The sequence below is a fragment of the Leucopleurus acutus genome (assembly GCF_964270905.1).
Source record: "Leucopleurus acutus genome assembly, chromosome: 14".
NCBI lineage: Eukaryota > Metazoa > Chordata > Mammalia > Artiodactyla > Delphinidae > Leucopleurus > Leucopleurus acutus.
In genome coordinates, this window is record NC_139156.1 from 29,211,198 (window position 1) to 29,224,211 (window position 13,014).

At 36.3% G+C, this 13,014-nt stretch overlaps 1 protein-coding gene across 4 annotated transcripts in view; it reads left to right on the forward strand.

Annotated features, from left to right (window-relative positions):
- The window catches only part of HPSE2 (heparanase 2 (inactive)), a gene marked incomplete at its 3' end in the record, with an annotated part of 568,642 nt that overhangs the window by 340,019 nt on the left and 215,609 nt on the right, over positions 1-13,014 (forward strand). For all 4 annotated transcript variants that reach the window (XM_082854941.1, XM_082854943.1, XM_082854944.1 and 1 more), the window contains one exon: positions 1,614-1,661. In XM_082854941.1, coding sequence (XP_082711067.1) covers positions 1,614-1,661 — 48 coding nt within the window. The remainder of the gene's footprint in view (positions 1-1,613; positions 1,662-13,014) is intronic.

A 13,014-nucleotide genomic window follows, 5' to 3' on the forward strand; every position in this document is an offset into this window, starting at 1 on the left:
ACGTTAGTAACCTGTATAATGTGATTAATAATATCCACCTCACCAAGCAAAGCAATTTTGAGAATTATATGAAGGAAATACATGTGAATACCTGGTACTAAATAGGTATTCAGTAAATGTTATATTCCCTCCTATCCCCATTTACGTTTTGGTCCTGCTCAGCAAACCACTTTCATTCCTCAGTCAACCCTATGCTCCATTTCCCACGTTCTTGCTCCTGGACTGCTGAGTGGTACTAGACAAAAAGAGCAAAAACCATACAGGCAAGAGCCAAGCTGCCTCCCCCTCCTGTTCTTTCCCCTTCCCCTCTCCCTCCCCCTTCTCCTTCCCCTCCTCATTGTCTCCCTACTCTCCATCCTCTTCATCTTCTTTTATGAACATCACGCTGCTACTAAACCAGTAGTCCTGGTATCCCTTCTCCTTCTTTCACCCAGTCCTGCAGAGACTCAGTCCTCTTCCACCATCAGGGCAAAACAGAGCCTCTGTCTGGGCAGCACAAGCACGCCCTTTGCCCATGTGTCCTCCTGGCAAGGTTAGGCTGGAGTAGGGCAGGGGTAGGGCATTCTTGACAAAATACCGTCCTTCTCCCTTCTCAGTGGACAAATTCTTTGTTTATGAAGTACTGATGGAAGATTGTTTCTGTCTGAGGAAAAGTTCCCTTCCAGGGTCTCAGGAAAGAGAATTGAAAGTAAGATCTGAAGGAACTGAGATGTTCCTTTTGATTTCCTATGTCTGAGTGGTAACTCTCTCAAATAGTAACACGAGCCATGACAGCGCATGGCCTCAGAACATGTGGATGGCTAAAAGGAGGCAGGTCGATAATTGAGTTATTCACAGACCTGCAGTTCATGATACCTTATGGAATCTGTGTGGCCTTGGGTGCTCTCTCCTGTCACTATGTTTCTGGTGGAACCCCAAGGGGTACAGGAGGGTGGGAAATTGCTAGCAAGACTTTGCTGAGTGCTTTGCAGGGAAACAGGTCTGGTTTCTGTTTTGAGCTGAGCATCCTGGTCGAGACACTCAGTTCTCTACTTAGCTGCTCCAGAAATGGTTAAATTTCTCTATGTGGTGCTTAGGTTTCTACACATAGACAGCTGTGGTAGCCCATCACTAGGGCATATTTGTTAGTGCTTCATACTTATATACTTATATAAATAAATTGGGTTTTCCCATGCTCTCTATAGAAGGAGAAGCCTGAGGTTTTTCAAAGGCATATGTTGTGTTGTCATCCTTGGAAAATGTTATCGTTTGTCTCCTAGTAGATCTCAGAATCCTTAGAGAATAAGAAATGCGACAGATAAGTTTTGATCACAGGGAAGGTGATGTGGGAGCCATCAGGCATGGGATTGGAAAGACAGATGTAGGTATAATGCTGTCTTGGGGTCTTGATTTCCAGATGGTAAAGGATGTGTGGAGAGCTGAAAGTGTGATTACTTTCACCTTCTGTACCTTTTAACTTCCAATACCCATGGATAGGCCGTCACTGTGGGCCCTCTCAGAAAGCATAGTTGCCCAAGGATTGGCCTGATCTCTGTCTCAGCTTATTTTATTTTAACCCTGGGGATATGGTTTACTTTAAGTTGCAATATCTTTGTTCTTTCTGTTTCCTACAGATTCATGAAGGTGGCAGGAAACACAGTGGATGCAGTTACCTGGCAACAGTAGGTATTCACCATTTTTGCTCTTACTTATTATCAGATGCTGTGAAATGAAAGATAAGTAGTTGTCATGAAGTTATAACTGAAATTTAATAAACTATCTTCCGTGCTCCAAGAAAAAAGTTAAAACTAAGTCCAAAATTAATTGTTGGCAATCAGTAACTTTAATCATAATGAAAAATATTTTATTCTGCATTTATATTCTTAGTTTCTGTAAACAACAAGTTCCAAATATTTCCTGAAATTCTTATCCTCCTTCAGTTTGTCGTTGTGAGTCATGGATTGAGTGGGTCTGAGGATCTTGTCATTCCCTTGCTTAAAACCCCTCAGTGCTGGGGCTTCCCTGGTGGCGCAGTGGTTGGGAGTCTGCCTGCCGATGCAGGGGACACGGGTTCGTGCCCCGGTCCGGGAAGATCCCACATGCCATGGAGCGGCTGGGCCCGTGAGCCGTGGCCGCTGGGCCTTTGTGTCCGGAGCCTGTGCTCCGCAGCGGGAGAGGCCACAACAGTGAGAGGCCCGCATACCACAAACAAACAAACAAACAAAAACAAAAAACAAAAAACCCTCAGTGCCTTCCCTTTGCATGTAGACCACAAGCCACACTCTCTACTCTGGCCTATAAGGCTCTGTGTTTGGCCTCTGCTCTCATCTGATGCCACCCTGCCCTTACTCATTCTGTCCCAACACACTGGTGAGGACTTTCAGTTTGTAGAGGGTTCACATGCATGTCTGCCTCAAGAACTTTGTATGTGTCATTCCCTCTGCCTGGAATGCTGTTATCTTCATATTTTGTGTAGCTTACTCCTTCTCATCTCTTAAGATTCAGCTTACATGTCACCTCCTTCAAGAGGCCTTCCCTGATGATCCTATCTAAAGTAGACCCCCTATTTAATTGTCTTTCTTAGCTCATTTTTCCATAGTACTTACCATAATTTACAATTACTATTTTTTATACTTGTTTTTGTAATTTGTGTGTTTTCTCTTTTACCAGAATAGCACTTATTCAGTTCAACAAGTGCTTATTTAGGCAACTGTTAATTGGGCATTTACTGGGGGGAAAATAACGCCAATGATAATAATAACAATGTGGCAGGAACCTTTATGTGTCTTACTATATCTGATCCTCAGAACAACCAAATGAGGTCAGGACTGTTTTTATCTATATTTTTCTACAACTTAGAGGAAGGTGTATAAAATCCAAAGATTACACAGAAAGTGGCAGATTTTGGATTTGAAGTTGGTTCTGTCTCACTCCATGGGCTTCTCTTAACTGTTACGGCTTTGGTAACAAGACAATGATCCTATACTGGAAATATTACATTCTATTGGTGTAATTCAAATCCTCTTCAGTGTCCTCACCAAAAGCTATCTGGATAATGTAGCATAAAGACAAGAGACTGGAGAATTTATAGTGTTTATAAAGAGGAGTAATGAGATCAGTGTACAAAAATTAGTTGGTAAGAATGTAAGCATTGCTCAGTTATCATGGCTGACAGGGAGGGATCAGAGAAAGTTTTTTTCCCCTACTCAAGCACTCTCCATAGTACAAATGCAGTGAAGTGAGCACAGTATTTTTTTTTTATAAAGGAGAAATACATTTTTGTAAATACAGTTTGTTTATTAGCTATTTAAAAAAGTATTGGCCATCTCTCAAGATAAATATCATGTGTTTGTAACTACTCTAAAAATACCCCCAAAGCAGGCATGGGGTTGTGTTTCTTTTGGCTCCAGGATCAGCACTCATTTGGGGACAACAAGTAGCACCTGGGCTCTACCATTTATTCCTTACAGCCATAATTTTCAGTCAAGACTTGGAATAGTCATGGAACAATTCCAAGAAATCTTGGCCAGGAGGACTCAGTGAAAATTAAAGCCAAATGCCATGTTTCTCTAACCCTGAGAAATGCTGAGGTGAAAATTTCTTAATAATGTAAAGGAAATCAAGAGTCACTGTCAGGAAAAAAAAAAAGGAGAATAGAATTTGTCGGTATACATCTAGCCAAAAGAATCAATTCAATACTAGGATATTGAGCTTGGAGCTTGAACAACCAGAACTCTGAGTCTGAAGTCATAAATAAATAAATCTATATAGTTAGACTATTTTGATTTGGACTTTCATGCTCTTGGATTTTCAGGACCAAGATACACGACTTGATGATTGGTTCTTCCCTCCAACCCATGCAGAAAACCCAGAAAGAGTTAGTGAGATGAAGTTCCAATTACAGGAATGGTGGAATAGCTTGTATCAGATATCAATGATAAATCTGGGCAATAATTAAATACACACACACACACACACAAACACACACACACACACACACAAAGAGTGATCAAAAGGCAGCAAAAGCTAGAGGAAGTTATTCAATTCCTGAAAGAAGTGAATGGCACTGGTGAGATCTGTGGTTACTTAAGAATCCGTACAGTATGAGGTGGCTTTAAACTCAAAAGAAATACATGGTCATATTGATTTGAGGTGTCAGAAAAAAAAAGTCAGAAGGTGGAAATCTCAGAAAGATGGAGTTATGGGGCAAAACACCAAATATGCATATAAACTTCCTTTCAAATCTTTGCCTGATCCCTGAACTGTGCATATTTAAGGGAGACTTCAAGGAGCCTGGGAGAAAACAACAGCTGGAAGCCTGAAAAATTTGAACAGCAATTTCAGCTGCTGTCTGTCACATGAGGGACAGAGATTGTAATTTGAATCTCACAAACTGAGGGGCTTGATAAACACCTTGTGCTTTCCAGTGAAAACTAAAAGACATGCCTCAGGAGTAAAGTCTATGTCCCAGGACTAAGGATTTGCCTTAAGTCTAATATGTAACCACAACAGACTCACCCTAACGAAGTCTGAACTGCAGCTGCTACAAGAACAAGATGACCAGACGTTCATCCAACTGCCTGCTAGATCCCAGACCAACACTCTTCTGTCTCTATAACATATCAACCACACTTTCTAGTATACAATTTTAAAAATTACTAGACATGCAAAGAAACAGAAAAATGTGGCCCATGGCCAAGAGAATGATCTATGACTTGAAACCCTGAGATGACCCAGATAATAGGATTAGCTGACAAGGATTTTAAAGAAGCTATTGCACATATATTCAAATAGTTAAGGAAAAATGTCCATATTGAGTGAACATATAGGGAAATATCAGCAGTGACATGGAAACTTTATATATATATATATATATATATATATATATATATATATATATATATATATATATATATATATAAAAAAAACAGAACCAAATGAAATTATTAAAGAAAAAATAGAAAACTGAAATGATGGGAATTCCGTGGTTGTCCAGTGGTTAGGACTCCATGCTTCCAATGCAAGGGGCACAGGTTCGATCTCTGGTTGGGGAACTAAGATCCCACAAGCCATGCGGTGCGACCAAAATAAATAACTAAATAAATAACTGAAATGAAAGACTCACTGGATGGGCTTACTAAGAGATTGGAAAGTACAGAAGAAAGGGTTAGTGAACTTGCATACAGATCATTTGAAATTATACAGTTAAAGAACAGAGAAAAAATATTGGGAAGAAAATTGTCAAAGGTTCAGCAACCTCATTGCCAATATCAAGTAACATCTGTGCAATTAGAATCCAGAGGACAAGAGAGAGAGAATGGGGCAGAAAACTTTTTTAAGAAACCAAATCTGGGGACTTCCCTGGTGGTCCAATGGCTAAGGCTCCGCACTCCCAATGCAGGGGGCCCAGGTTCGATTACTGCTTGGGGAACTAGATCCCGCATGCATGCCACAACAAAGAGTTTGCATGCTGCAACTAAGAGTCTGCATGCTGCAACTAAGAAGTCCATATGCTGCAACTAAGGAGACCGCATGCCGCAACTAAAGATCCCACATGCCGCAACAGTCCTGGCACAGCCAAAATTAATTAATTAATACGTTAATAAATAAATATTTTTTTAAAAAAAGAAACCAAAGCTGAACTTCTCTCAAATTTAGTGAAAAACATTAACTTTTAGAACCAAGAAGGTAGGCAAGCCCTAAGAAGGAAAAATACGAGGAAAATCACACCTGGACATAATATTTAAACTGTTGAGAACAAAAGGATGGAAAAAAATCTTCAAAGCATTCAGATAAAAATGACACTTTACATAGAGAGCAAAGACACAAATGATGGCTAACTTGACATCAGAAAAAATGGATAACAGAAGACAATGGAACTGCATCTTTAAAGTGCTAAAGAAGAAAAAGTCAAACCAGAATTCTCTATCCAGAAAAATATTCTTTTAAAATGAAAGTGAAATAAAGATGTTTTGGGTAAGTGAAAGCCAGCAGACCTGTGCTACAAGAAATACTAAAGGAAGTTCTTCAGACAGAAGTAACATCAGAAGGAAAGTTGGATCTCAGAAAATAATGAAATGCTTTGGAAAGTGTAAATTTATAGATAAATATATCTTTTCTCTTAATTTCTTTAAAAAAACCTGACTCTAATACAAATATATAACATTGTATTATGGAGTTTATAACATACAGAGTTGTAAAAATATACGGCAATAATACCACAAAGGATGATGAAGGGAGGAGGCTGTAAATGGAGTTATACTGTTCCAAGTTTTTTTAATGTGAAGTAATACAATATTTACTCTTAAGAAGACTGTGAAATTGTATTCCTAGAATTAAGGTTGTGGATAGAACTAAGGTTGCTGACCTAAAGTAGGGAGGTTATCTTGGATTATCCAGATGGACCCAATGTAACCATTAGAGTGGAAGAGGGAGTCAGAAAAGAAGAGGCATGGGAAGATTTAACTACAGAAGAGGAAGTCAGAGTGATATGATGTGAGAAGGATTTGACCCACTATTGTTGGATTTGAAGGTGGAAGAAAGGGGTCATGAGTGAAGGAATAAGGGCAGTCTCTAGAAGCTGGAAAAGTCAAGGACATGGATTCTTCTCTAGCACTTCCAGAAGGAATACAGCCCTCCTAATACTTTGATTTTAACCCAGTGAGATCCTTGTTAATTTCTAACATACAAAACAATAAGATAATAAATTTGGATTTTTTAAGCCACTGTTTGTGATAATCTTTTAAAGAAGCAATAGAAAACTATAGAAACAATACATAATAACAGAGATTCAAAGTACCCAAAGAAAAAATACCCAAAGAAAAAACTAAAAGAACAAACGGTGGAAAAATAGATAAATCTACTTTCATAGTTGGAGATTTAAAAGCGTCTCTTTCAGTAATTAATAGGACAACTAGATTAAAAACAGAAAGGATATAGAAGATTTGAATAACACTATCAATCAGCTTGACCTAATTGACAGTTGTAGGCTGAGTTGAACATACATTCTTTTCCAGTGCCCATGGAACCATTCATCAAGATAGATCATATATGCTCAGCTATAAAACAAGTCTCAATAAATTTGAAAGGATTGAAATCATACAGAATTTTTTAATTGAAATATAGTTGATTTGCAATATTGTGTTAGTTTCAGGTATACAGCAAAGTGATTCAGTTATATATATATATTTTTTTTCAGATTATTTTCCATTACAGGTTACTACAAGATGTTGAATATAGTTCCCTGTGGTATACAGTAAATCTTTGTTGCTTATCTATTTTATATACAGTGGTGTATATCTGTTAATCCCATACTTCTAATTTATCCCTCCCCCTTTCCCCTTTGGTAACCATAAGTTTGTTTCCTATGTCTGTGAGACTGTTTCTGTTTTGTAAATAAATTCATTTGTATTATCTTTTAGATTCCACATATAAGTGATAGCATATAATATTTGTCTTTGTCTGACTTACTTTACTCAGTATGATAATCTCTAGGTCCACCCATGTTGCTGCAAATGACAATATTTCATTCTTTTCATGGGTGAGTAATAGTCCATTGTGTATCTATGTATATACCATATCTGCTTTATCATTCATCTGTTGATGGACATTTAGGTTGCTTCCATGTCTTGGCTATTGTAAATAGTTGCTGCTATGAACACTGGGGTGCACGTATCTTTTCAAATTAGAGTGTTCGTCTTTTCTGGATATATGCCCAGGAGTGGGGTTGCTGGGTCATATGGTAGCTCTATTTTTAGTTTTTTAAGGAACCTCCATACTGTTTTCCATAGTGGTTGCACCAATTTACATTCCCACCAACAGTGTAGGAGGATTCCCTTTTCTCCACACCCTCTCCAGCATTTATTGTTTATAGACTTTTTGATGATGGCCATTCTTACCGGTGTGAGGTAATACCTCATTGTAGTTTTAATTTGCATTTCTCTAATAATTAGCAATGTTGAGCATCTTTTCATGTGTCTGTTTTGATGACAAAGAAATTAAGTTAGATATCAGTAAGAAAAATATCTATAAAATACCTAAATATTTTGAAATTAAATAACACACTTTGAAATAATCTGTGGATCAAAGAAGAAATCATGAGGGAAAGTTAGAAATATTTTGAAATGAATATGATGATATATTTTATCAAAATTGGTGGAATTCAGAAAAAACAGAGCTTAGAGGGAAATCTATATTCCAATATGCTTATATTAGAAAAGAAGAAACATTGGTATCAATGACCTTTCTTAGTTTCTATCTTAAGAAGCTAGAAAAAGAACAAACTAAACTCAAACCAAGTAAAATAAAGAAAATTACAAAGGTAAAAGCAGAAAGCAATAAAACATAGAATAGACAAGCAGTAGAGAAAATTTACAAAGCCAGAAGTATCTCTTTGAATAGGTGAACAAATTTGAAAACTTAGAGAGAGAGATTGAAAGATAGAGGGAGAGAGAGAAAGAGCGAATGGGAAAGAAAAAACAGAAATTGCCACTATCATGAATAAAAAAGGGATTCTCACTATAGGTCACATAGATATTAAAAGTATAATAAGGGAACATTATGAACAACTTTATACCAACAAATTTGACAATTGAAATGGACAAATTCCTTGAAAATATAATATCAAAATGACACATTAGGGCTTCCCTGGTGGCGCAGTGGTTGAGAGTCCGCCTGCCGATGCAGGGGACACGGGTTCGTGCCCTGGTCCGGGAAGAGCCCACATGCCGCGGAGCGGCTAGGCCCATGAGCCATGGCCGCTAAGCCTGCACGTCCGGAGCCTGTGCTCCGCAAAGGGAGAGGCCACAACAGTGAGGGGCCTGCGTACCGCAAAAAAAAATAGAAAATAAAAAATGACACATTAAAAATTCTTGATATCATTATAGTATATCTGGTTCATTTTGGAATATCTGGCAATTTCTTATATAAATAAAATAAACCTATTCTATGACAGAGCAATTCCATCACAAGGTATTTACGCAAAGGAAATAAAAACGTGTCACACAAACACTTTTATAAGAATGTTCATACCAGTTTTATTAATGATAGGTAAAAACTAGAAACAGCCCAGGTGTCCATCAGCAAGAGAATGGATTAAACAAACTGTTGTATAGTTGTATAAAGGAATGATACTCAGCAAGATCAAAAAACAAAGTACTGATGCACTTCACAACATAAATGAATCTCAAAATCGTTATGCTAAGTGCAAAAAAAGCCTTATATAAAACAGCATATTTGTGTTTTTCCAATTATATGAAGTTCTAGAATAGATTGTGAAAATTAGAAAATTGCCTCTGTAGGTGTAGGGGGTAGAGACATGGATCGAGAGCGAAAGGCACAAGAGGGAATTTTCTGGGGTAATTGTAATGTTCTACACTTTGATAGGGATTTGGATTACACAGGATTTTGTATGCTTTTGTCAAAATTCATCAAATGATACATTTAAGTTTTGTACAGATCATTGTATGTAAAATTTACTTAAGAAAAAGAACCATAACAGATATTAGAGAACTCTATTAAAGAACTCTGGTTAATAGTATGATTGATGAAGTGTTTAGGATGAACTATACTGAAGTCTGCAACGTATTTGAAATGCCTCAAAACATAAAATGGATCAATGGATGGATAGAGGGACAGATAGATTGATAAATGTGTGATGAAGCAAATGTAGCAAAATGTTAATGGTAGAACTTAGGTGGTGAATATATTTTTTTCACTCTACAATTCTTTCCATCTGCTTCTGTTTGAAATTTTTCATAATAAGATATAGGAAAAAAGCCTAAATTGTTACACCTAAATATATTATATAATATTAAATAATATACTGTTGTGAAAATAGTTATGAAAAATAAATAAGAAAATCCTTTTAAGTGAATCAAATAAAATATACAATTCATACCTCAATAATATAAAAATGCACAGAAACTCAAAGAAAAGTTACTAATAGGTTAATAGTATTAACCTTTAGATGTAAGGAGTATAGGGATGCTTTTATGGTCATCTTTACTTTTCTATACTTTCCAATTTTTCTGTAATAAGGATGTATTTATTGCATCCTTATTACATCCTTATTTTTGTTTATAATAGAAACCATCAATACCCAGCTCCACCCTTCCCAACTCCAATTCCCCCTCCCCAGAAGCAATCATCACAATTTTAGCCACTTGTTACATTTGTTTCCATATTTCTAAATAACAATCTGATGGTATTTTAAATTTTTTTCCAATTTAAATATTATCTATTAATTTCCTACTATGAAAGATAAGAATTTAGCTCTCATACCTCCCTAACTCATCACACACTTAAACATACTTACATTTCCCCATCCTCCAATATTTTATATCTTAAGTATTGGTTAGATCAGAGTTCAATGCTCATATTTTTATTCCTATGTAAATATGACTCACAGAAGAGAATGTGTGTGCAATGATTACATTTTCTTTCTTCCACAACTTTTTGTTTTCCCTGCAGTTAATAACTCTTTTTCATTTGCTTAATTTCTTATTAGTCTTTCCCTAAGTCATGCCTAAATTCTGTACCAGAGGAGTAGATCTCTCTCTTTGTGCAAACACTCCAGGTAGCCATCAGTTTCATCTTGTCCTTGGAGGTGTTCTCCTGGAGCAGTCTCTCCTCTGGTCCCATCTGGACTAATTGATCTCCGTGCTTCCTGCACAGCTGTTGTCCTGGGATCTCCCTTCACCATCGTCCTAGGGATTCCTTTTGGCTCTCTTATTTGTTGGATCCATGCCTTTTTATGAAGTTTACTCCCTCATTTTGGTGGAACATTTTTTTCCCAAGAACTTCCTGAGAAAAGATAAATGAGAGGTAAACTTGTTGAGACCTTGTATTAGAATTTGATTTATATTTTGGATGCATACAGATTTCCCGTGGATTTTGATGCTTTGGCTCCATTTTATTCTAGCTTTTCTTGTAACTATTGAGAAATCTGATCCTTTTAAATTTCCATTCCTTTTATTTGCCCTGTTTTTTCTCTGTTGGTACTCGTAAAATCTTCTTTTTGTCCTCAGTGATCCTTTGTATGACTCTCTTTTTATTCTGTTTACTAGGTATGTGGTGGACCCTCTCAATCTGAAACTCATACCCTTCAGTTTAGGGAAATTTTTTTCTTTGATGATTTTCTTCTTTTTTGTGCTCGCTCTCTCTCTCTCTCTCTCTCTCTCTCTCTGGAACTTCCATTAGTCAGATATCAGAACTCCTCAAACAGTAGTCTAATTTTTATATATTTTTCTCTCCCTTGTTTTTTTCTTCTGTTTTCTGCTAAATCTCCTTAATAATCTAAGTTTTCTGTTGAAATTTTCATTTCTGTTACCATATTTCTAATTTCCAAAAACTATTTTTCAAAGCTTCCTTTTTATGGCTTCTTTTCTTGTTTCTGGATCATTTTTCTCTCTGAAGCTATCAATTTTAGTTGTGTTTGTTTATTTTGTTTCTTTTCTTATTTTCTCTTCTCACCCTCTTTCTCTCCCTCCGTTTTCCTTCCTCCCTTCCTTTCCTTTCTTTCTTCTCCAATACTTTTCTTATGATTTCTTCATTAAACTTTTTTCCCTCTATGTTCTTCCCTCCTCCCCCCATTTCCTTCTTTATTTTTTTTTCTTTCATATTAAAGATCTTCCTCAAATGTCAAATGATGGTTAGATCTCTATTCCTATTTAAGAGAGAGGCACGAAAAACTGATTGGATGTTTTTTTTCCTCATGGACATTTCTTCTCAACTAGTTGAGGGTCTATGTAGGGTGATCTGCCTGGGTTATTACATTAGGGGATTCCTAACTGTCCATATCTGTTGGTCTTTTCTTATGTGCAATTTAGTTTTTCCAGAGAAGAATTCTCTCTTCTGCCAACTTGGAAGTATAAATCTGCTAGCATCCTCATATCTAAGAAAGGAGCTGGATATCTCATTGTTTAGTATGTAGCCTTTCACTTAATTCTGTTGTTTTCAGTGTGGTTGCCCCCACCTCAACTATGTTTGATGACCCTGACTCTAGCTCAACCTCCAATGCTCTGTTCTCTTAGAAATGGGACAGTTTCTCAACTATGTAGGGTAGTGGATCATATTTATAGATACCTACTGTATTAGAATTAAAACAGAAATTTTAAAAACATTTATTTTAAAATAATAAATTCATTACATTTTACCACAAATAATGTATTTTTATAAAATAACTATATTTTCCAAAAAATAAGGTTAGTGAGAAGAGTGGCGTTATTTTATGTTCTTGAAAATCTCTTTAACACCTAGCTTAATTGAAGATGTGTGGATTCTTATATCTTCTATGTTTTGTGACAACATATTGTTTTGGTTTAAAAATATGAAGACAATTTGCCCTCACAGAGATATGTAGCTTAAAAAGGGAGGAGTATTTAAATAGTCTTTTTCAGTTTATTGTGGCTGTTCTTCTCAGATACTACACCAAAATTCAACAAGTGATAGCTTCCTAAAGGTTAGTTGCAATATGGACTATGAAGCCATATCTATGAACTTTTCATACTCTGATGCATTAAATTTTTTGGTTTTGCATTTTGAATGTATCTTTTACCCATGCATGATTTTAACATCATGCATTGATCATTTGGAAAATATTGTTTTATTGAGTTGTGAGTTATGCAGATCTTCCAAATGTTGATACATTTTATTATGAAACATCAAAAAAGCACATTTATTAATATCACCCCTGACCTAATCAGAAAAAGTCTTTTAAGTTTTGGGAAGCTGACAACCTCATGGTGGCAGATACAAATATTCTAAAATTCTAATTTTCACTTAACAGATAAAAGTTTATAATCAGCAACAAGTTCTATCAGTTGTTATCCTTGAAGTGACAGGCTTATTTTGTTCATTTTTGAGAAAAATGTCTTCCAAATACCCAAGTGTGAATAACCATAATTTGTCTGTCGGTCATTCTTTCAAGTAAAAATTTTGCTCATGAAAAAAATGACTAATTTAGTTTGCAAATCAAACAATCATGTAAGTGTTTATCCTCGAGACAACCATCATCGTACTTGGCTGTGGAAGTGA